The sequence below is a fragment of the Apodemus sylvaticus genome, chromosome 4 (genome assembly GCF_947179515.1).
Source record: "Apodemus sylvaticus chromosome 4, mApoSyl1.1, whole genome shotgun sequence".
In the NCBI taxonomy this organism is placed as follows: domain Eukaryota; kingdom Metazoa; phylum Chordata; class Mammalia; order Rodentia; family Muridae; genus Apodemus; species Apodemus sylvaticus.
In genome coordinates, this window is record NC_067475.1 from 67,982,193 (window position 1) to 68,002,234 (window position 20,042).

General features: G+C 51.8%; 2 protein-coding genes across 2 annotated transcripts; one reads left to right on the forward strand and one right to left on the reverse strand.

Moving 5' to 3' along the window:
* The first annotated feature begins 7,849 nt into the window (after positions 1-7,849).
* Positions 7,850-14,361, forward strand: Ca14 (carbonic anhydrase 14). The gene is made up of 11 exons (XM_052179728.1): positions 7,850-7,904; positions 10,157-10,177; positions 11,015-11,194; positions 11,940-12,082; positions 12,304-12,399; positions 12,536-12,602; positions 12,933-13,090; positions 13,174-13,294; positions 13,488-13,508; positions 13,608-13,692; positions 14,295-14,361. The coding sequence occupies exons 1-11, from the start codon at positions 7,850-7,852 to the stop codon at positions 14,359-14,361; spliced, it is 1,014 nt and encodes a 337-aa protein (XP_052035688.1).
* On the reverse strand, positions 13,909-18,548 carry Aph1a (aph-1 homolog A, gamma-secretase subunit). Its single transcript, XM_052179729.1, has 7 exons — positions 18,210-18,548; positions 17,490-17,660; positions 17,266-17,339; positions 16,907-17,029; positions 16,626-16,753; positions 16,102-16,225; positions 13,909-15,782 (listed from the first exon to the last, which is right to left on the reverse strand). Exons 1-7 carry the CDS (start codon positions 18,320-18,322, stop codon positions 15,718-15,720), a joined length of 798 nt encoding a protein of 265 aa, XP_052035689.1. The 5' UTR covers positions 18,323-18,548; the 3' UTR covers positions 13,909-15,717.
* Between the last annotated feature and the right edge of the window lie 1,494 nt (positions 18,549-20,042).

Sequence of the window (20,042 nt, forward strand, 5' to 3'; positions counted from 1 at the left end):
GTGAACAGCCCAGCATGGCTGCTGAGAACTGAACTCTGTTCCTCCGAAAGAGCAGCAAGTGTGCTTAACTCCTGAGCCATCTCTCCAGCCCCTGATGTAATATGCACTTTCAAAATGCCATAATTAGCTGTGCGTGGGGTGCATGCCTTTAATCACAGCACTTGAACCTCTGTGAATTCCAGGCCAGCCTGATCTACATAGTGAGTTCCGGGCTGGGGCTGTACCTCATCTTAAAAAAAAAAGGAACTATTTACAGGCAGATGAGATAAGCTTTATTCCAACCAAGATTTTAAAATATTTCATAACATTATTAATGATTAGTAAATATTTTATGGTAAATTTTTTTCTTTTAAAAATTTAAATAACTAGGAAGGAGGAAACTATTCTTTGCTGAGACTTCACGTTCCCCACTATTCTGGTGTCAAGTCCAAGTAATTTTTTTTTCTTTTTTTTTTTAAATTTACTTATTGTGTGTGTGGCCAGGTGGTGGTGGCACACGCCTTTAATCCCAGCACTCTGAGAGGCAGAGGCAAGAGGATTTCTGAGTTCAAGGCCAGCCTGGTCTACAGAGTGAGTTCCAGGACAGCCAGGGCTACACAGAGAAATCCTGTCTCAAAAAAAAAAAAAAAAAAACCAAATCCAAAAATCTTATTGTGTGTTTGTGTGAGTGTTGGTGTGCATGGGAGTATAATGTGAATGATTGTGCGGGCGTGCATGTGTGTGTGTGTGTATGTGTGTGTGTGTGTGTGTGTGCAGTGTCCAAAGTCTTCCTTGATTATTCCCAGCCACCAAACCTGCTCATATTTTCCAAGAGCTCCAGGGATCGGGATCTTATCTTTATGCTTATAACGCATGCTCCTTCTCTGCCGAGTTATCTCCTTAGCACTCTTTCTGACATTGCTATTCTCCTCCTCCTCTTAACTTTTTATTGAGTTTCCCATAATGCACCCCAGTCCTGCTCCTAATATCCACCCAGTGCCCTTGCAACCTCCCCCCCCCCCAAATAAAAGAGAGGTTGTAATTGTCCTAGTGTATCCCACAGTTTATCCCCCTGTCCACACATCTTCCTAGTGAGCCACTGGTCTGGTTCAAGGCCTCTGGCTTCTGTGTTATCATCAAAATTGGATCTGCACCTGGGCTCCTCCTGGTTATCCTGTTGTTGCCCGTGTCATGGAGATCCTGCAACTTTGGATCAGCAGGACTGGCCCTTTCATGTGTCCCAATCGTTTACAGATGATATAGGTTTGGAGCCGGCCAACCTGGAGCCCTGGATCTGGGCCTGGGTGGCCGATGAGCTGGTCGGCCTGTGGGATCTCCCTTCTCTGCACTATCAAGGCGCTCTGCAGCCTCTCCAACTATGCCACCCAGCGCTGCCTGTAAGCAAGCCGCAGGTGGGTGCGGCGCTCCCTCGCCCTCAGGCCGGCTCCCTGCACACATGCCTCTAGAGGGAGCTCTACTGCTGCTCAGTCAAGGTGCAGGGCCCATGCTCTGAAGTCCTGCAGCCTGCAAGGGGCTGGGCCTCTCTCCTCTCACACCCTCCGGGCTGGCTCTCCTGTGTCGTAGATGTCAGGACTAGCTCCATTGTGCTGCCTGGGCGAGGCTCAGAGCCTGCTCTGGAGAGTGGCAACCAAAGAGAGATGGGGCCCGCTCGCTAGAAGGCGGCAGGCGGTGAGGAGCAGGGCCAGTACTGAACAGCCCGGGACATCCGTGTGGCCCCAGGCGGCTGCTCAAACCAGGAACACCCCACGTTCTCTATGGTAATAGGAGCCACAGGCAGCTGTGTAGCCACGGACCCAGACAAGGCCCCTCCATGGCAGCTCAGGCCGGGACCTCCCACGGCCCCAGGAGGCAGGGTTGGCCACTCAGCCAGCCCACGCTCCTCCCTCCAGCTCCATCTCTCTCAGAATACTCAAGATGCCCCACTTGTGTCTCTCGAATCTGACCACCACAAACTCGCACATCATGGGTTCTAGCTACAGGCTGGCCCCGCGGCTGGCAGGGCCCCGGGTGACTTTCTCTGTCCTTGCTGCACGGCATGGCAGCAAGAGGGTGAACAGACTCCCACCACCCACCCCCCACCCCCGTGGCTGCCCTGGAGGGCAGGACTGTGGGTGGCTCGGCAGTCCACGGTCTCTGTCTTCCTCCTCCCTCGCAGCGCTGCCTGGATTTGATTTGCGCTTTAGGTGTTTTAGGCATAAAACAGCTTTGCCCACCAAGCCAGGCGTCAAGCTAGCACGAACAAAGACTGGCATGGCTCTGCCCCTGACTGACACAAGAACGCCACCACCAACAAAGTGTCGCTGCCCGTTGTCAGTGGGATTTTTTGTTTTGTTCTTTTTTTTTTTAACATTTAATTTATTGTTTATGATATGTATGTTAGTCCAGCATTGCTCTCTTTAGACACACCAGAAGATGGTTGTGAGCCACCATGTGGTTGCTGGGAATTGAACTCAGGACCTCTGGAAGAGCAGTTAGTGCTCTTAACCGCTGAGCCATCTCTCCAGCCCTCTTTGTGTTCTTTTAAAAAGCCTTTATTCCAGTCACTGGAGAAGCAGAGAGGCAGAGCACAAGTTCAAGGCCAGCCTGGGTAACTTAGTGAGACTCTATCTCCTAATTAGAAGTAACAAGAAGACTCAGCTAAACTGAGCTAAAACTCAGGGTTTAAGCCGTCTTGGCCATCACACATAAGACCCCAGGATCAATTCCCAGCTCAAAAAATAAAAAAATAAAAATGAAACTGGGTGTTGGTGACACAAGACTTTTAAACCAGGCAGTCGTGAGGCAGAAGAAGTAGATTTCTGTGAGTTCCAGGCCAGCCTGATCTAAAGAGTAAATTTCAGGAAGAACTCCAGAGAAACTTAGTCTCAATAAAATAAAATACAGTAAAATAAATAAGTAAAAATGAAAAAGGAAGCTGGGCGGTGGTGGCGCACGCCTGTAATCCCAGCACCCTGGGAGGCAGAGGCAGGCGGATTTCTGAGTTCGAGACCAGCCTGGTCTACAGAGTGAGTTCCAGGACAGCCAGGGCTACACAGAGAAACCCTGTCTCGGAAAAAAATAAACTACAAAACAAACAAACAAACAAACAAAGGCCAGCCTTAATACAACACAAGCTTTAGGCCAGTGGAGGCCTTGGGTCTCTTTGACCTGACCTGGGTGAGGAATGGCAGACACACATCCAGGTAGAGAGGAGAGCACAGGAGACCCTTCACCTCCCTCACACAGCACAGAGGAGGGGCTTTGGCTAGTCTCTGTGCTGTGCAGCCTCCGCCGCAGGCATCTGGATCGGAGCTGGCAGACGCTTTCTCTGCACACGGTCACATCTGTACTCCCACGGAAAGAAGCCTTGCCATCCCTCTGAGCCACGGAAGACTTCACCACTCCCAGGGGTCTGAGGCACAGGGATGTGCGTGTATGTGTCAGCAATACACACCCCCTCAGGACTTCGTCAGCTTCCCCCTTCAGCTTGTGGCCACAGCATTCAGGCTAAGACCAGAAGATTACTTCAAGTTCCAGGTCCACCTGAACTACGGAGTGAGACAGTGTCTCAAAATAATAATAATAATAATAATAATAATAATAATAATAATAATAATAGGCTAGAAGGTGCTTAGTGGTTAAGAGCACTGGCTACTCCTGCAGAAGACCAAGCAAGCACCTGTGTGGTAGCTCATAACCATCTCTAACTCTAGTTCCAAAGGATCCAGCAAACAGCCTCTTCTGGCCTCCACAGACACTCTCTCCACACAGTACACTCACGTGCCTGCAGAGGAAATGCTTGTACATGAAAAATAAAAAAGTTAATTAAAAAAAATAAGTTAATTCATCTTTAAAATAATAAAAATTTTAAATAAAAATTTAAGACTTTCAACAAGACAGTTTACATACCTATAATCTTTATGTGTGGGAACTCAAGCAGGAGGGTCAAGAATGGAAGGCGAGCCTCAGCTACACAGGGAGTTTGTATCTTGCCTGGGTTACTTGAGGAGAGAGAGGGAGGGAGGGGGGAGGAGGAGGAGAGGGAGCTTGAGGGCCTTTCCCCTTCCTCCTCTCACAGCACACAGTTTGCTCTCCAGTGTGATCAAGGATCCTCCTTTGACAACCGACACAGCCGGGCAGTGGTGGCGCACGCCTGTAATCCCAGCACTTGGGAGGCAGAGACAGGCAGATTTCTGAGTTCGAGGCCAGCCTGGTCTACAGAGTGAGTTCCAGGACAGCCAGGGCTACACAGAGAAACCCTGTCTCAAAAAAAAAACAAATCCCCCCCCAAAACCCAAACAAAAACAAAACAACAACAACAACCCAACCAACCAACCCCCAGAGCTGTGGAGAAGCAGGCTAGCGAGCTTTCCAGGTGACTCTTGCACTCACCAGGGCTTGAGAACCAGTGGCGCACACAAATGCTCATGGGAGCTTGGGTTCCGCTTCCACTGTAGCCCAACAGCTTTCTCATCAACCGCAGCTGAATTCCTAAATCCCTCAAAACTCATTCTCCACCGAGCATAACAAGGATTTGGATGGATGCCCAAGGGTCCTGCTGGTCTAAAGGTCTAAGAAAGACCAGAGGCAGAATGAAAAGTGACTAACTCCCCCCTCCCAGTAGATTCATTCCTTTAACCTACACATATTTACAAACCTGTGCATGGAACCAATTCATAGCAGAAAATTCCTTTTTAATTAAAAAACAGCAATATTTCTGATGACAGAATTTACCTGCCCTTTGTCCACAAGATTCCCCTCCTCATCTATTGAATTAGAAAGCCATGAGGCTGACCCAGAGGATTCTGATCACCTGCTCCTCCCAATCCCCAGGGCCTTCCATCTGTAAGCACCTTTGTGTTAGGGACTGAGGAGTCAGAAGACAAGGCTGTAATGCTGAATGCGATTGCCTATCTATCACATTAGAACGTTTCTACCTCCCTTATATCACCCAACCACCGTGTTGTTAGCTTTTCTTTTGTTTGCTAGCTTTCTGTCTCTTGTTTTTGTTATTAACTTTTCTAGAAAATTTAATTCCATCTAATCCGTCCCCTCATGGATTGTTGTTTTAATCTGATTCCCTCCTTCATTCACCTCCCTGCACCCCAGCACGCAAACTCGGGGAGTAGAGTGGGTTTGCTACGAGGACATTCTAAAGGAGTGAGTTTAAATACCTAAGTTAAGAACTTTTAAGAAAGGATAAACAAAAAGTCACCACACTGGAACACTTTGATCTGACATTCACGTTTCACTGCTCTGCAGGGACAGGAGGTGGCGCCACACGGCAGCGGAATGTCTCGGGTTTGTGGGTCTTTGGGCCAGGTGCAGGGCGAGAAGAGTCCTAATGAAACAAGAGTTTGAGAAGATGCTCGCTACTCCGGGGAGGTCCCAGGCAGCAGCCCCTGCACCTGCTCCGAACCAACACAGCTAGAAAGCAATGACTGAAGTGTTTAAATCCGAGGAGGGTAGTGTTCTCTCTTCCTTTCTCCCTCTCTCTCCCTCTCTCCCCCTCTCTCTCCCTCTCTCTCCAACCAGGAGGGAATTGGAATTCCCGGAGAGGCTGCTTGTTCCGGAGCCTAAGTGTTGACTTGGGGCCAAGACTCTTTTTTAAAGACACATTTTATTATTTTTTTAATGATTTTATTTTGTGCATTGATGATCTGCCTGCATGTATGTCTGTGTGAGAATATCCGGTCCCCTGGAACTGGAGTTACAGACAGTTGTGAGCCGCTATGTGGGTGCTGGGAATTAAACCTCTTCCGCTGGAAAAGCAGCGAGAGCTCTTAGTCATTGAGCCACCACCTCTCCAGCACCAGGGCTAAGACTTCTTTGAAGCCGTATTCAATAGTGTAGGCAAAGTCCCCAACCCCTCAGCACCAACTGCTGTCCAGAAGGAATCTCAAGTTTTAAAAGTTCGTAGAGAAGCCAGGAGGTGGCGCCAGGCGGGGCGCACTCCCCGGGGGGGCTGAGTGTCGGTCGCAAATGCCCGAGGGGAGCTCTGTCCTCGCAGGGGTCATTCTATCCAAACCTCCTCTTTCCTACCTTGTGAAATACGAGTCAGTTCTCCTTTCACCCCGCCCCACCCCCTTTTTAACTTTGCGGATTCCAAAGAAATCTTGCATTTACATCTTTTATTCTTTCTAGATGGGATTGGATGGGGCTTTGAAAGAACTTTAAGACGGAAACTTTTTTTTTTAAGGGGATGAAGTATTCGCAAAGCGATAAAAACATTATAATATATATATATAATTTTTTTTAAATTAAAAAATCCTTCCTCTGAAGCTCAGTCATGGGACAGAAAAGCGCGCTGAGCTCCTGTCTCCGCAGCAGTGATGACCCAGCACATGCATTATTCTGTTCGTTTGGCTCGCCTCCCGTGCCCTTGTTTGGATCCCGCTCCTTTGTTTTGGCTATTCATTGCTAGGAGTAAGGAGGGCAGAAAGACCTCACAGAGGTGTATGCATGCCCTGGACCAGTAAGTGAAACTTATGAAGGAGAGATTTCACCATCGAGCCTGAAATTATCTGTGGTCTTCACACTCACTAATGAGGGACTTAGGATGTACATTCCGATCGGGATTTCTAGTCCCGTGGGGGAGCGCACACCAGCTCGCATTCCTGACACGCCACGCAGCCTCCATGCTCCACTAGCTAACTCAGCTCCACCACAGCAGGTCTCACTCGGTCCCACAGGACCTGCCTGGCCCCTTTGTTGGGTGGGCGGGAAGCCCCTGGACCCCTCACCCACCTGGTCACATGGTCTTTCTATGGCCCCTCCTCTCTCCTTCTTTGGAGTCCGCCTTTTTCTCATGGTGACAGTAATTGTTTCTACAGTCACCCATCACTCCTGCCCTGGCCTCTCTCTCTGCTAGGGGTCAGTGTCCTCTTCAGTGACAAAAGGCGCCCTAGATCTGGGCTCCCTGGGGAGGGAGGTGGCTGGATGTGGTAGTTAGAATGCTGTCTCTCCCTGGTGCTGTGACAACCCCTCCCCCGCTGTGCGCACAAATGGCCTTTATGCGGCAAACAAAACGGCACCCCCACCCCAGGCTCCGCAGGCACGTGGACCTAAGCCTCACCAAGGGGAGGGGGTGGTGACAGGCGCCAAAGGAAGACAGCGCGGAAGACAAATATCCTCCTCACCCCACTTCTTGCTCTCCACAATTCAGATTTTAAACTTCGGCTTTCCACCCCCCACCTGCGCCCTTAGCCTCCGACTTCTGTTCTCCTATCTCCCGAATCTGAATTTCGTGTGGTGCCAGCCAGCTCAGCTCCTCTTAGTTTCAGAAACAGGTTCCCCACCAGCTGTCCCACACCACCCAGGCATGGTCAGGCAGGCGAGTGAGAACACGGTGTCCTGGGAGGGAGAGGTGCGAAACCCCCCTTCCCTGACCGGGAGTTCCAGGGGACACCCATATGAGCAGCAGTGCAAATGGCGAAGGAAGCGCTCATTCCAGCTGGGGTCCTGAGCCACGGCCAGGGCGCTGCTCGGCAGGGCCATCCTGCATGCCTAATCCGCTATTTAAGGAGCTGCGCCTGCAGCCCAGGCACCACCCCCTCCTCACGTACACCGGTTCCGAGCCACCTTAAAAGCCGGAGGCAACTGTGAAGTTGCTGGCCAGTAAGTGGTGTGGAGACTACGAAGGGACGTCCAGAGAGGGCAGAGTGGAAGAGAGACAAAGTGAGAGAGAAAGAAATTTATCCTGGGATCCAGAAGTTCGTGTTAACCTGTGGAAAATCAAATCCCTGGAAGTCTGCAGACAAGAGACAAGAAGAAAAGAGAGAGAACGCCAAGAAATTCCTCTCTCTCCCTCTCCACATCTCTCTTCTAGCTCCCAAATCCCTGGTCCCTTGTGCCCCGTTGTGGGGATAATATGTTGTTCTTCGTTCTCCTGTTAAAGGTGACTTGGATCCTGGCTGCAGATGGGGGTAGGTACAACTGGGTCTGTGCTAATGTCCACCCGGAGCCATGTGTACTTAAGCGGGGGAGGAGAGGTTTCGGAAAGGGACGCCTAGGGGCTGGGGGGAAAGGCATGGGGTGGGAGAAAGAATACGGAGGAGATCTTCCCATTCTTTTCCTTTCCCTCTCTAGTCCAGCTATTACTGCTGTCTCTGAGGCAGGGAGAGCTAGCCGGCCGGAGGCCAGTGTGTGAATGCTCACAACACACAGTAAGCTGGGCCAGCGAGGCTGTGCGCGCCGGCCGCGCTTTCCCCACTGCCCTAGTCCCAGGCAGCCCTCCTGCCCTTCTTTGTTTACGCACTCTGCCGGTTGGGGAGAGCAGGAGTGGCAAGGACACGTGCTCCAGTCCTGCCGGGCTCAGACCCCGACTCCCAGCTGATCAGAGGATAACCCCATTACCTGCCGAGGTGCACGGGCAGCTGGTCCATTTCCCTGAAAGTAACACAGCTAAACGTTTGCTCAGCTCTTTTCAGTGTACGAAGGACTTTCCGGAGGAGGATAGGCGTAGGGAGACATTTAGGAAAACCAGCTAAGTAGTTTCTGGAGTCCAGGAACGCCTGAAGGGTCCCCACAACTTTGTTGTTGTTGTTGTTTATTTTATTTACTTTTTTTGAGACAAGGTTTCACGTGGCCAGACCTGTCTCAAACTCTCTATGTAGCTGAGGTTAGACCTGCTTGCCTTTGCCGGCTCCCCTCTGCATCACCATGCCTGGTTTCTACATCCTGTTTTTGTGCTTCCAAGGCCTCATTCCATATCCAGCACATAGTAGGTGAGGGATTAAAAAGTTTGTTGGAAGAGCGAGGTGGGGGGAGGATTATCTAGAAAGCGAGAGGAAAATGGGACCAAGGGACCCAAAAGAAAATGAAGAGTCACAAACCTCTTCTGAGAAGAAACAAGTTGGAAAGAGGAGAAAGAGAGGTATTAGAATCAGTTCAGAACATTTCACAGGAAGGGCAGGGCACCCTCCCAGAAGCCGGGGAGCTCTAGTCGTTGGGATCCCACAGAGGTAGTGCGCGACTGGGTGGGAGCGATCTGCAGAGTTGCTTGAGGTGAGGAACGGAGCAGCAGAGCAGCTAAAGGAATGTCAGCGAGCGGGCACTGCACCACGTGCTTGTAATCCCAGCTCTCAGGAGGCTGAGGCAGGAGTGCCCCGGGTTCGAGGTCAGCCTGAACCACACCATGAGTACGGGGCCAGTATGGACCACATAGGAAAATCATGTCTCAAACAAACAAAATAAATAAAGGACTGATAAAGAGAAAATGGAACAGGATTTTTTTTTTTCCCAGTTTCTAGATTTAAATAGTACAAGTCAATCTACAAGAAGACTTCCTTTTCTCCATGAGACAGGTTAGCTGTGTGTGTGAGTGTGTGTGTGTGTGTGTGTGTGTGTGTGTGTGTGTGTGTGTGTGTGTGTGATCCACAGACCCCTAGCGTTTTTGGCCAGAGACAGAACTGCATGAGATCCTGGCATGTGACCCGGCTGGCAGCTCCCCTCTCTACACACAATGCTTCACTTTCATCCTGTCCTTGCCAGCCTGGCTGCCCGCAGTGCCCACCCACCACCCTCAACCTAGAACAGGCCCTACCCGGCCTGACTCCTGCTTTTCTTGAGCCATCTGAGCCTGAAGGCGCAGAGCAGAGGTTCCTGATGGGAGTGACCACAGCGAGTGAGAGCAGAAGGGGAGAACTAAAACTTCACTGAAGGCTTTGCGCCTTGGTCCACCACGCAGCGATGCACCAAGGCGAAGGACCGGGCCCTCCTGTCTTCAGCTGCACTGCCACACACTGACCTTTTCCCCTCGTCATCTTCTGTGTCATCTGTTCTTCGCTTCCAAGCCCTCCGCCCACACTCTTGCTTGACCCCACCCCAACCTCCTAAGCGTTACACTGACTTGGGTCCAGATGGAAACCGTAGGGGCCGCCGGCAGGCCGGCCGCACACTCGGATCCAGGTTAATTTTAGCCCCTTGCTTTATCTCTTTTTCTTGCTCCTCCCCCTTTACTCAGTAACCGAGCGCAGCCTGACTGGTTATTTTAAATAGGACCCCCGACCTTTCCGGGGCCGTATCCAGTTTCCATACTTCACTTGGGAAGCGCAGGGTGGAGGTGGGTAGGAGAGCGGAAAAGGGGGAGGCGCCAGCCGCGCCAGCTGGCGGGAGAGCAGAGGCCAGGACACTGCTCCAGGCTGCGCTGGCCACAGCCCAAACCGCTCTCTTACAGGTCACCACTGGACATATGAAGGTGAGATTGGAACTGCGGATGGACTGGCGCTCCTTTTACCCTGGGACCCCCTCACCTGGCATGAAGACGTCCTGGGGGAGGGGAAGGTCTTTTCCTGAGCTTCACCCACTTGCTCCTCTTTTCCTCACTACACACACACACACACACACACACACCCTGGGGTTTACACAAGCGGCTGCTAGACCCTGCTGTAATCATTAAATCCCACGGCTCCTGATTCAGCAAAAAAGCCAATGCGTCCTCCGTAAATCCGTGTGGAAATGAAGAAAACTGGGCGGGGAAGAGGCACAGTGAGCTCGGCCACCATTCTGGCTCTGTCTCCTAAATAGCCCCACCCCCAACCTGCCCCTGACACTGGACAGAGCCTGAGGTCAGGAGGAAAAGGCTGGCAGGACACTGTGACTCTAGGGACAGTGGAACTCAATCCCTCTGAACTTCTGATTAATGACCGATCTGGAGTCAAAGCAAGGTCCAGTGTGAGTGAAAAGCGAATGAGAGAAAGGATATCTGAGCCCCAAGACTACTTGGTAGGGTACCCCAAAGACAGTCCATCTGTTTAGGGCCATTTGTCCTCTCTGATTCTACTTCTGCAAGAATTCAGGCTTTCTGTCCATTTCCTCTTCCTCTCACTCAGCTTCATGGTTCTGAAACTACAGGTGAGTGAAAGCCACTGCACCCCCACTCACTAGAGCCTGGAGAATCACCCCGGGGGTTCCCACCCCACCCAGCCCTACCCAGCGTGTGGTACTTCCACTGTAACATGGGGTGGGGGCTGCTAAAGGGTGGCTGGGGCTGTAAGACCGGACAAATGCCCACGGTAACTTACCCCTCCACCAGGCCCGCATGGTCAGGACCACTGGCCAACCTCTTACCCTGAGTGTGGCGGCAATGCCCAGTCCCCCATTGATATCCAGACAGACAGTGTGGTATTTGACCCGGATCTGCCTGCTGTACAGCCCCACGGATACGACCAGCTTGATACCGAGCCTTTGGATCTACACAATAATGGCCACACAGGTAAAAGACCCAGCTTCAAATAACTGCAGGCTTGGGAGGCAGAAGCAGGCAGAACCCTATCTTGAAAAACACAAAATCAGACAAAGCCAGGGGAAGCAGAGTTCTAATTATAAAATGTCAGAACTACCAGTGAATGGATGTGGACTTTAGAATGAGATTCAAAGCTGGGCCATGGTGACACACTCAAAAGGCAGAGGCAGGGGGATCGCTCTTTGAATTTGAGGCCAGCCTGGTCTACAGAGTGAATTCCAGGACAGCCAGGCCTACAGCCTGTATACAGAAGAGCCCTGTCTCAAAAAAAAAAAAAAAACAACCCACAAAACAGGGCATGGAGAGATGGCTCAGCGATTAAGAGCACTGACCCTTCTTCCGAAGGTCCTGAGTTCAAATCCCAGCACCCACATGGTGGCTCACAACCATCTGTAATGAAATCTGATGCCCTCTTTGGTGTGTCTGAAGACAGTTACTTACATATAATATAAAAAAACCAATAACAAAATCCCACAAAATAATGAGGTTCAGGCTCCTGCAGTTAAGGTAGGATTGGATGTCTATAATCAAGTTCCTTGTGCAAGTAGTGTCATAGTACTGACTTAATCATCAGCAGAGAGGTTCCTTTGCTAGAGAGGAGTCGAGCAGTTCTGGGGAGAAGAAGAAAGAGGAGAACCAAGTGCCCCAGGCGGTGGAAAGCCGGGGTGGAAGCTGCCCACTCCTCAGCCAGTCCCAGCCTGCGTTCTCCCCACAGTGCAGCTTTCCCTGCCCCCAACCCTGCGCCTGCGCGGACTGCCCCGACAGTACACCGCAGCCCAGCTCCACCTGCACTGGGGACAGAAGGGATCCCTAGAGGGCTCAGAGCACCAGATCGACAGCGAAGCCACAGCCGCAGAGGTACCGGGTACCGGGGATCTCGGACTAGGATACCGATGATGCATGGTTCTGTCCAGTGGGTTCTGCTCAGAGAAAGGATGGATCTGGGCCCTTGAAAAATCCTATTGAGAAGACAAAGCTTTGGGGGCAGAGACTTAGATCGGGCAACTGAGGGAGGGGGGTAACTGAAATCAAAGCCTTAGAGAAAGAAGAAACATTCTCGGTTTCCTGTCTTCCTCCAGCTCCACGTGGTCCATTACGACTCGGAGTCCTACAGCAGCCTGAGTGAGGCCGCTCAGAAACCTCAGGGCCTGGCTGTCCTAGGCATCCTAATTGAGGTCAGTAACCCCCAGCCCCTCTCAGGTCTCTCTCTAACCCTTTGTCTATACCCTTAGGCCCATCTGATTAGTGGCCCCTCTGAAGTTTACCCTGTCACTCACTCCAAACACACGGTCTATGGTGTTCCCTTCACAGGTGGGTGAGACTGGGAACCCTGCGTATGATCACATTCTGAGTCATCTGCAAGAAATAAGGTACAAAGGTGAGTCCTAAAGACCTACAGCAGGAGCCGGGCGGTGGTGGCGCACGCCTGTAATCCCAGCACTCTGGGAGGCAGAGGCAGGTGGATTTCTGAGTTCGAGGCCAGCCTGGTCTACAAAGTGAGTTCCAGGACAGCCAGGGCTACACTAGAAACCCTGTCTCAAAAAAAAAAAACAAAAAACAAAAAAAACCCAAATCAAAAAAAAAAGACCTACAGCAGGAATCCCACTGCAAGGGAACTCAAGACCTGAGCTGAGAGGCTTGGGAGGGGCGGTGGGCACGCAGTGGTTTCCCTATCCAGGAAGGCTGTCCCTTGCTCTGTCCTCTCCAGGTCAGAAGACCTCCGTGCCTCCCTTCAATGTGAGAGAGCTGTTCCCCCAACAGCTGGAGCAGTTCTTCCGCTACAACGGCTCACTCACCACTCCCCCCTGCTACCAGAGTGTACTCTGGACGGTCTTCAACAGAAGGGCCCAGATCTCAGTGGAACAGGCGAGTGGTGGAGCGGTGATCGCAAGCATTGCCCGCAGACCCTTGCCAGTTCCCCGGCTGATTTCCCCACTTGTGCTCCCCAGTTAGAGAAGCTGCAGGAGGCGTTGTCCTCTACAGAAGAGGATCCATCTGAGCCCCTCGTACAGAACTGCCGAGCCCCCCAGCCTCTCAACCAGAGGACCGTCTTTGCTTCTTTCATCCAAGGTAACTTGCAGGGCTCAGAAGAGATGGGAAACCGGGGGACTCAAAGGCATGAACTAATGAGCCCCCGGGAAGGCAAAAGCTGAGGGGAAAGGGTTCCAGTACACCCCTGGACCGGGTCAGTTTCGGGTGTCAGCGGAGCTCCCAATGGAGAATGTTCTGAAACTCCTCTAACCCAAGTTTTCTTCCTCTGCAGTGGGACCGCTGTACACCACAGGTAAGACGGCCCTGTGTGGCCACACGAGGTGGGCCCCGGCAAAGACGGAAAGCCTCAGGCAGGGCCTGGTAGACTGAGCGGACATCCGTGTCTCCCCAGGAGAGATGCTGGGCCTGGGCGTGGGGATCTTGGCTGGGTGTCTCTGCCTCCTGCTGGCTGTTTATCTCATCGCTCAAAAAATCAGGTGCGGCCCTACTTCCCATCCCTGCAGGGTTCTTCTACTAAAAAAGCATTCTCAGAGGTTGGGTGGTGGAAGCTCACACTTTTAATCCCAGCGGATCTCTGCGGTCGAGGTCAGCCTGGTCTATAGAGTGAGTTCCAGGGTAGCCAAGGTACACAGAGAAACTGTCTCCCAAAAAAACCCAAAACCAACCAAACAAAAAGCATTCTCAGCCAGGCATGATAGTGCATAACTTTAATCCCAATGCTTGGGAGCTGGAAGCAGGATGATCTCTGTGAGTTCAAGGCCAGCCTGGTCTACACAGTGAGATAAACCAGTCTCCCCGCCCCCCAACGAAACTCTCTGGGGCTGTATCTCAGTTGTTGGAGTGCCTGCTGGGCATGCTCAGAGCCCCGGGTCTGATCCCTAGCACCACATTACACCTGGCACACGCTTGTAATCCCAATCTTCAGGAGGCGCGAGGGGGCGGGGGGGGGGGGAAAGAGAAAATTTAAGGTCATGATTATATACTTAAGAGTTCTTTAAAAAAAAAAAAAATTTCCTATTCTCCGTCTACGCCACTTAGGACAGCAGTCACTCCCTTGAACCCCTGCTCCCCTTTCCAGGAAGAAGCGGCTTGGAAACAGGAAAAGCGTGGTTTTCACCTCTGCTAGGGCTACCACAGAGGCGTGAACTGTCCCGAGATGCTGTGGATGCCTTCCTCTCCTGTCAGGGAGCCCCTGATGGGACAGGCACTGGACACCAGCTGTAGGCAGACACGTGTGTCCTTCTAGACACCACTTCTCTATACTATCCACCAGGGGAGCGAGGAGCCCGACTCTTCAAGGAGGGGCTGAGCCTCTGGCCTTCCAAAGCTGTAGATCAGGAGATCCCTGCCTAATGTTTATTTCTGAGGAAGCTGAGGGTGAGCTCTGCCCTCCTTCACCTCACACCACGTCATGGTCTCTCCCCCAGATACACTGCCTAGTTTTTTTACCTAGGAAAACAGGGCTGCTGCTAGGATTTCAATTATTTTTTGCTCAATATGTTTGGAAATTAAAAGTTTTGATCTTAATTCTGGACTGTCTTTTGTGGCTTTCAAGGGTGGGAGGTTCCTCTATCCATTGAGAGGCAAAGATAGACATGGAGGGAGAGCAGTTAATTAACTCCTTGTATCCTGTTCCTGGACAGGGGAAACATGCTTCTAGGAAGTTAACTCAACTTCCACAAGTTATACCACCAGTTGATGCTTCTCTTATCACATCAATGGTGAACATCGGGCGCGAGGCTAGGAAGGATGGAGGGCCACCTGGAACTAGAAATCTCAAGCCATTATCCCCTCTTAAAGCCAAGTTCCCCCACAATTATAAAGTCCTTTTTATTAGTCAAAATCACAATCACCTTGATTAAAAGGATGGAATATCCCACCCTCAGCAGAAAAACAATACAGTGATAGAAAACCTCCCCAGCCCTCCCACACCCCAATTAAAAACTAGAAAAAATGTCTGCCCTCTGGGCCTGCGATGCCACAGTAGACTCCTCAGGCACGGCCACAGGGTGGGCCGACCCAGCACCCTCCACTTCACCTTGGGGAAAGGAGGGGTGCTGATGGTCATGGATGTTACAACGTGAGTTCCAGTTTCCAAGCATGCACTTCCTTCCTTTCCCCCAGGGCCTGGGACCAAAGGGAAAATAGGCTAGAAATGAGCCGTGATCCGCAGATTCAGGAGCAAACAGCCTATGGAGGTTAGGGAGGGTCCCGGCTTAACTCCTCCCTCTCCCCACTTAAAAAAAAAAGGCATTTGGGGGTCTTTATCATACCAAAAAATGGTTCCTTTCAGACCTGAGAAAAAGACCAAGATGTCCAGTCTGGGCAGGGACACTGAACTGGGCTCACCCGCCCTGAGCCCCAGGAACTCCATCTGCAGGGCCATGGCTAGACTAGGTCCCTTTTCTTGACAACCTGCACTGTCCAGAACTGGAGATGGAGAATTACAGGACGAGGAGATCGGGAGGGCACCCAGGCCCAGGGGTCCCCCCCATGTTCCCTCAGTCCTCGGGTGGGATGCGCAGGGCAGAGTACACCATCACCCGACTGTCCTCCTGCCGTCGGCCTGCAGAGGGGAAGCGGGGTGAGTCATGGGCAGGGTGAGGGCAGAGCGCTGACACATGGGGAGACCTGGACAACAAGGGGGTCCCCAGGTGGGGGGAGAGATGCAGGTTCAAACCCACCAGTCCCTGCCTGGCTGCACCCAGGCTGCTCCTGAGAAAGCTTAGAGACTACAGGCAGGTCACAAATGGACAACGCCAAACCCGGAAGGAAGCGGGACACATCAGCGAGGAGACGGAGGAGGAGGGCAATGGACGCGGGCTGGGGCAGTGGACAGGCAGATGGGATCTGTCGGGCGATCAGTCCAGGTAGTCAGTCCTTACACGAAAGGCTGCGCTGGATACTTCGCAGGGAGCCTCCGGCTGTGATGAACGCCCAGAGCCCCATGGAAACGGTGACTGCATAGATGGGCAGCAGGCTGGCCTCATACCAGGGGTTGAGGAATGTCTGAGAATGAGGCCAGAAACGAGGTTAGATTCTTCCCGCACCTAACCGCCACATTCACTCTGGGCCTCTGACCCAACTTCCCCCAGACATCCTAGTCAGTCAGACTCCTCTGTTTCCCTCTAAAGCACCACCATCTTATAGCTAAGGTAACTTTTGAGTTCAGATTCCCTCAAAGGCTTCAGCTCTTCCTAGTCACCTCAGGCCTTCTGTGACAATCTGACTAAGCAGAGTCTTCCCCAGAGCAGGTGACCTAGCTGAAGCTGAGGCGGCAGGACTCAGGAGACACCTCTCTGCCTCCAGCCAAGGTAAGCTACGACTGCGTACTGCGAGAGAACACACACCCCATCCCACTCACCATCAAAGGCTTTCTCCCTGACTCAGGCTCCTATCTCCAACTCACCAGTCCTGATGTCAGAAGGTGACTCCCAACTACCAGGCCCAAAGCCCAGTACCGTCTCCTCTCACAGGCATCAAAGAACACAACTCCCCAAAAGGTATGGAGCAGGATAATGGCTGCTGTCAGAAAGGCTGCAGGGAGGGAGATGGGGAGGAGATACATCCCTGATTGCCTCCCAGCCTCGTGAGGTGGTGAGCCAGAGGAGTCTCCCAGGGAAGGCCCATAAGTCAGATCAGGGCCAGGGAAGGGTAGGGAATAAAGACAAGGTTGGAAGTGAGCCTTACCTGAGGTCAGGAAGTAATAGGGTGAGTCTCCATGGATCCCAACCACACCTGGCCCAAGTGCATCAGCCAAAATATTGATAACAGAGAAGACACCACTGATGATACCGAAGGACAGACCAGAAACTGGGGGGGGGGGGGAGGGAGGGTCTCATCAATGACCAGGGTCACTCCAGCCTCATTACCAATACCTACTCCCCATGCCCAGGGGAAAGTCTGCCATACCTACCCTCCCTCCAGACCGCCTCTCCTTGGAAGTCAAGTATGAAGAAAAACACTTAGCACATGTGGATGTTTAGATTACCCAGAAAGGGAGGAGGAGATGTCCAACTCCCTCCTCTGGTCCCTCTCCCTTGGCTCACCATAGGCCATCTGTCGGATAGAGATGGGTGATCTTCCGTCCTCACTTAGTGATGCTAAGCCCTCATCTGCCTTCCTGGGAAATGAAGGGCGGGCAGGGATGTTCCTTTCCGTCTAATACCCTCCCTTCAATGCCCCCTACTCCAACCACCATCCGAGGGCTGGCCCACTTCCCACAATGCACACCACTGGCCCCTCTCCCCTCCAGATCACCCCTTGTCCTTACTTAAGGAGCTTGTAGTAGGCAAAACGGAACACTTCCTGTAGAAGGACAGAGACAGCAGCACCAAAAATCAGGAGGCCATACTGGAGCCGTGCATCCGATCGGTCTGTCACATGGACCAAGATGAACCAGACCACAGAGGCCAAGAGCAGGGAGACCAGCCAGAAAAAGGCTCTAAGAAAACACAACGGCAATGAGAGAGGCAGCGATAGGGGCAACTGGAAAAATCAAGGAGCGAACCAGACAAGGATGGAATGTATGAAAAGTGGAAGTTTAGACTTCCGGATGGTAAGGGAGACAGGGACCAGATAGGATAAGTGTCTACACCAACAGACTCATCTGTAGGAATCTGAAAGCAGCAGAAGGGGTAGAAATCTGGTTAGAGTTTTCAGTGAGATAAGAGTCAAAGTGTGTGGGCATGAACGGACAGACAAGGTATCCATTCCCGGATCCTTGGCTGGCCGAGGTCAGCACAGCCCCCTCATTAATCTTGGCCTTGGGCCTTCTCTGACGTTGCCGGGCGGACTACAGGAAGAATCTGTGAAATCCCTGGAAGGCGGAAGCCAACTGAGGGAAATTCTCCTAGATCACGATTTGACCCTGTGTCCAACCTTTTCCGACTTCTGCCCCCCAAACTCAGGCTCCCAAGCGTGCTCCAGTTCCTCCAGCCTTTCTGCACCTTTTTCTCTATGTTCAGCCCCGTCTCCACCACTCGACACTCACCCCGCCACCAGGATGATAACCCGAAGCGGGTCTCCAGCTACAGTGATCAGGAAAAGGGCGAAGGCTGGGCCGAACGCGACGAAGGTGCATCCGAAAAACACAGCAGCCCCCATGACTGGGCAGCTGGGGAAGGGAGGGAACCCCGGCCAAGGGAGGCGAGTGGGAGCAGCGCGCCGAGGGGGAGTCCGCGTGGGGCGGCGACGCAACCCCAGGAGGGGCGCGGTGCAATGTCACCCCCGGACCCCGGGGAAGGGGAAGGGGGGGTGCCGAAACACCGGACGAAGGTCCGCCCGATCTCGTCTACGGAAGCCGAAGAGGGAACAACCCCCGGTCGCTGCCCCATGGCCACCTCCCATCTAATCCCCACCCCCGGAAGGCCAATGAATACTTGGTGGGGCGGAACTGCAGAGGCGGGGTCGTGGCAGCATGGCCTTCTGGGAGTTGTAGTCTCTCATCCTTGGAGCCCTCCACTTGGTGCTGGGAGTGGCTTCAGAAGCGTAGGCTGGGGAACTGGGCCCAATCAGAGCAAGGATTCCTGGGATCCCTTGAGCTTTGGCCAGGGTTTCCTTTCTTCATTCGGTAGAGAAGGGTGATAACCACCCCATCTACTACTAGAGGATCGTTGTCGGGGAAAGATCCTGTTTGAATCTACAGACAAATAAAAAAGAGCACAGGATAGAGGTTGTGGGTAGATAGGGACGGACATTGTTCTTAACTTGAATGAGAGGAAATGAGCCAGAGAAGCACCCTGAGGGATCAAAGTTAGCCTTAAAAGTTAGAATTCTTTGGGCAGCCTGGTATAGGAATTATGTCTCAAATGAAGCCTCCACTTGTATTCTGTAATACCAGAATGAGAAAAGCAAGAGGAACCGGGAGAGCAATATTAGGAAAATGTTTCGAAGGAATCCTGGAGTCGCAAAGCAACTAGAGCAATGGGACTGAGAGGAAATGACACCCGCCCCCGCCCCTCCCCACGCCGAGCTGCTTGGTTCCTTTGATGTCATACTTCCTTTATTTATAGTCTGGAAAATAAACTTGAGTGGTGTCTTTTCCTCAGGCTGGGGAGAGATTTTATATTAGCACGAATCATCATTTGTATGAGGATAGGTTGGTCCTTGGGAGGCTGCTGAGCAAAGGAATTCTATGATGGGATCCGATCATTTTGATCATATTTGAGAAAATCATTTTAAAGGGTATACACAAAGCAATAACAAACTACAGAAAAATGTAAAAGATTATCAGGCTTTCGGAAGTGATTTATGTTGTAATACATGTGTGCCACTCATGTGGGTGTCTTACAGGGTTTTCCCCCCAGTAAACTATGGGGGGGGGCGGCGATGGAAAAAAGGGTTTTTGCAAAAAGTCACTAGAAGGGGACCAGGTTTGGGTGGGGTGGGGTGGGATGGGGAGTCACTAAGCACATCGGTCCCCAAGGTTAAGAGGATGGGAGCATCTTGGCCACTGTTCAAAATTCCATGTGTGTCCTGCTTCTAAGTTCAACAGGCTGAGTATAGGGAGATATGGATAAGACCGCTTTTCTCTGTGAGCTATTAACAGCTGTAGGGAACAGCTTGTAAACCTATCCTGTGCTTGCTGAGTCCACAGACACATGCAATGTTCAAGGACTCATTTTAGACGCTCATCAAATATTCACTCAGTATATGGGTCTTGTAGGGCTGTCCTTTTGTTTTAAAAGTTTTTTTTAATGTGTGTGGGAGGGGCTGTGTCATATAAGTCTGTGCGACATGTATGTGCTTGGTGCTCTTGGAGGCCAGAAGAGCACATCAGACCTCTCAGAGCTAGGGTTACAGATGGTCGTGAAACCACCATGTG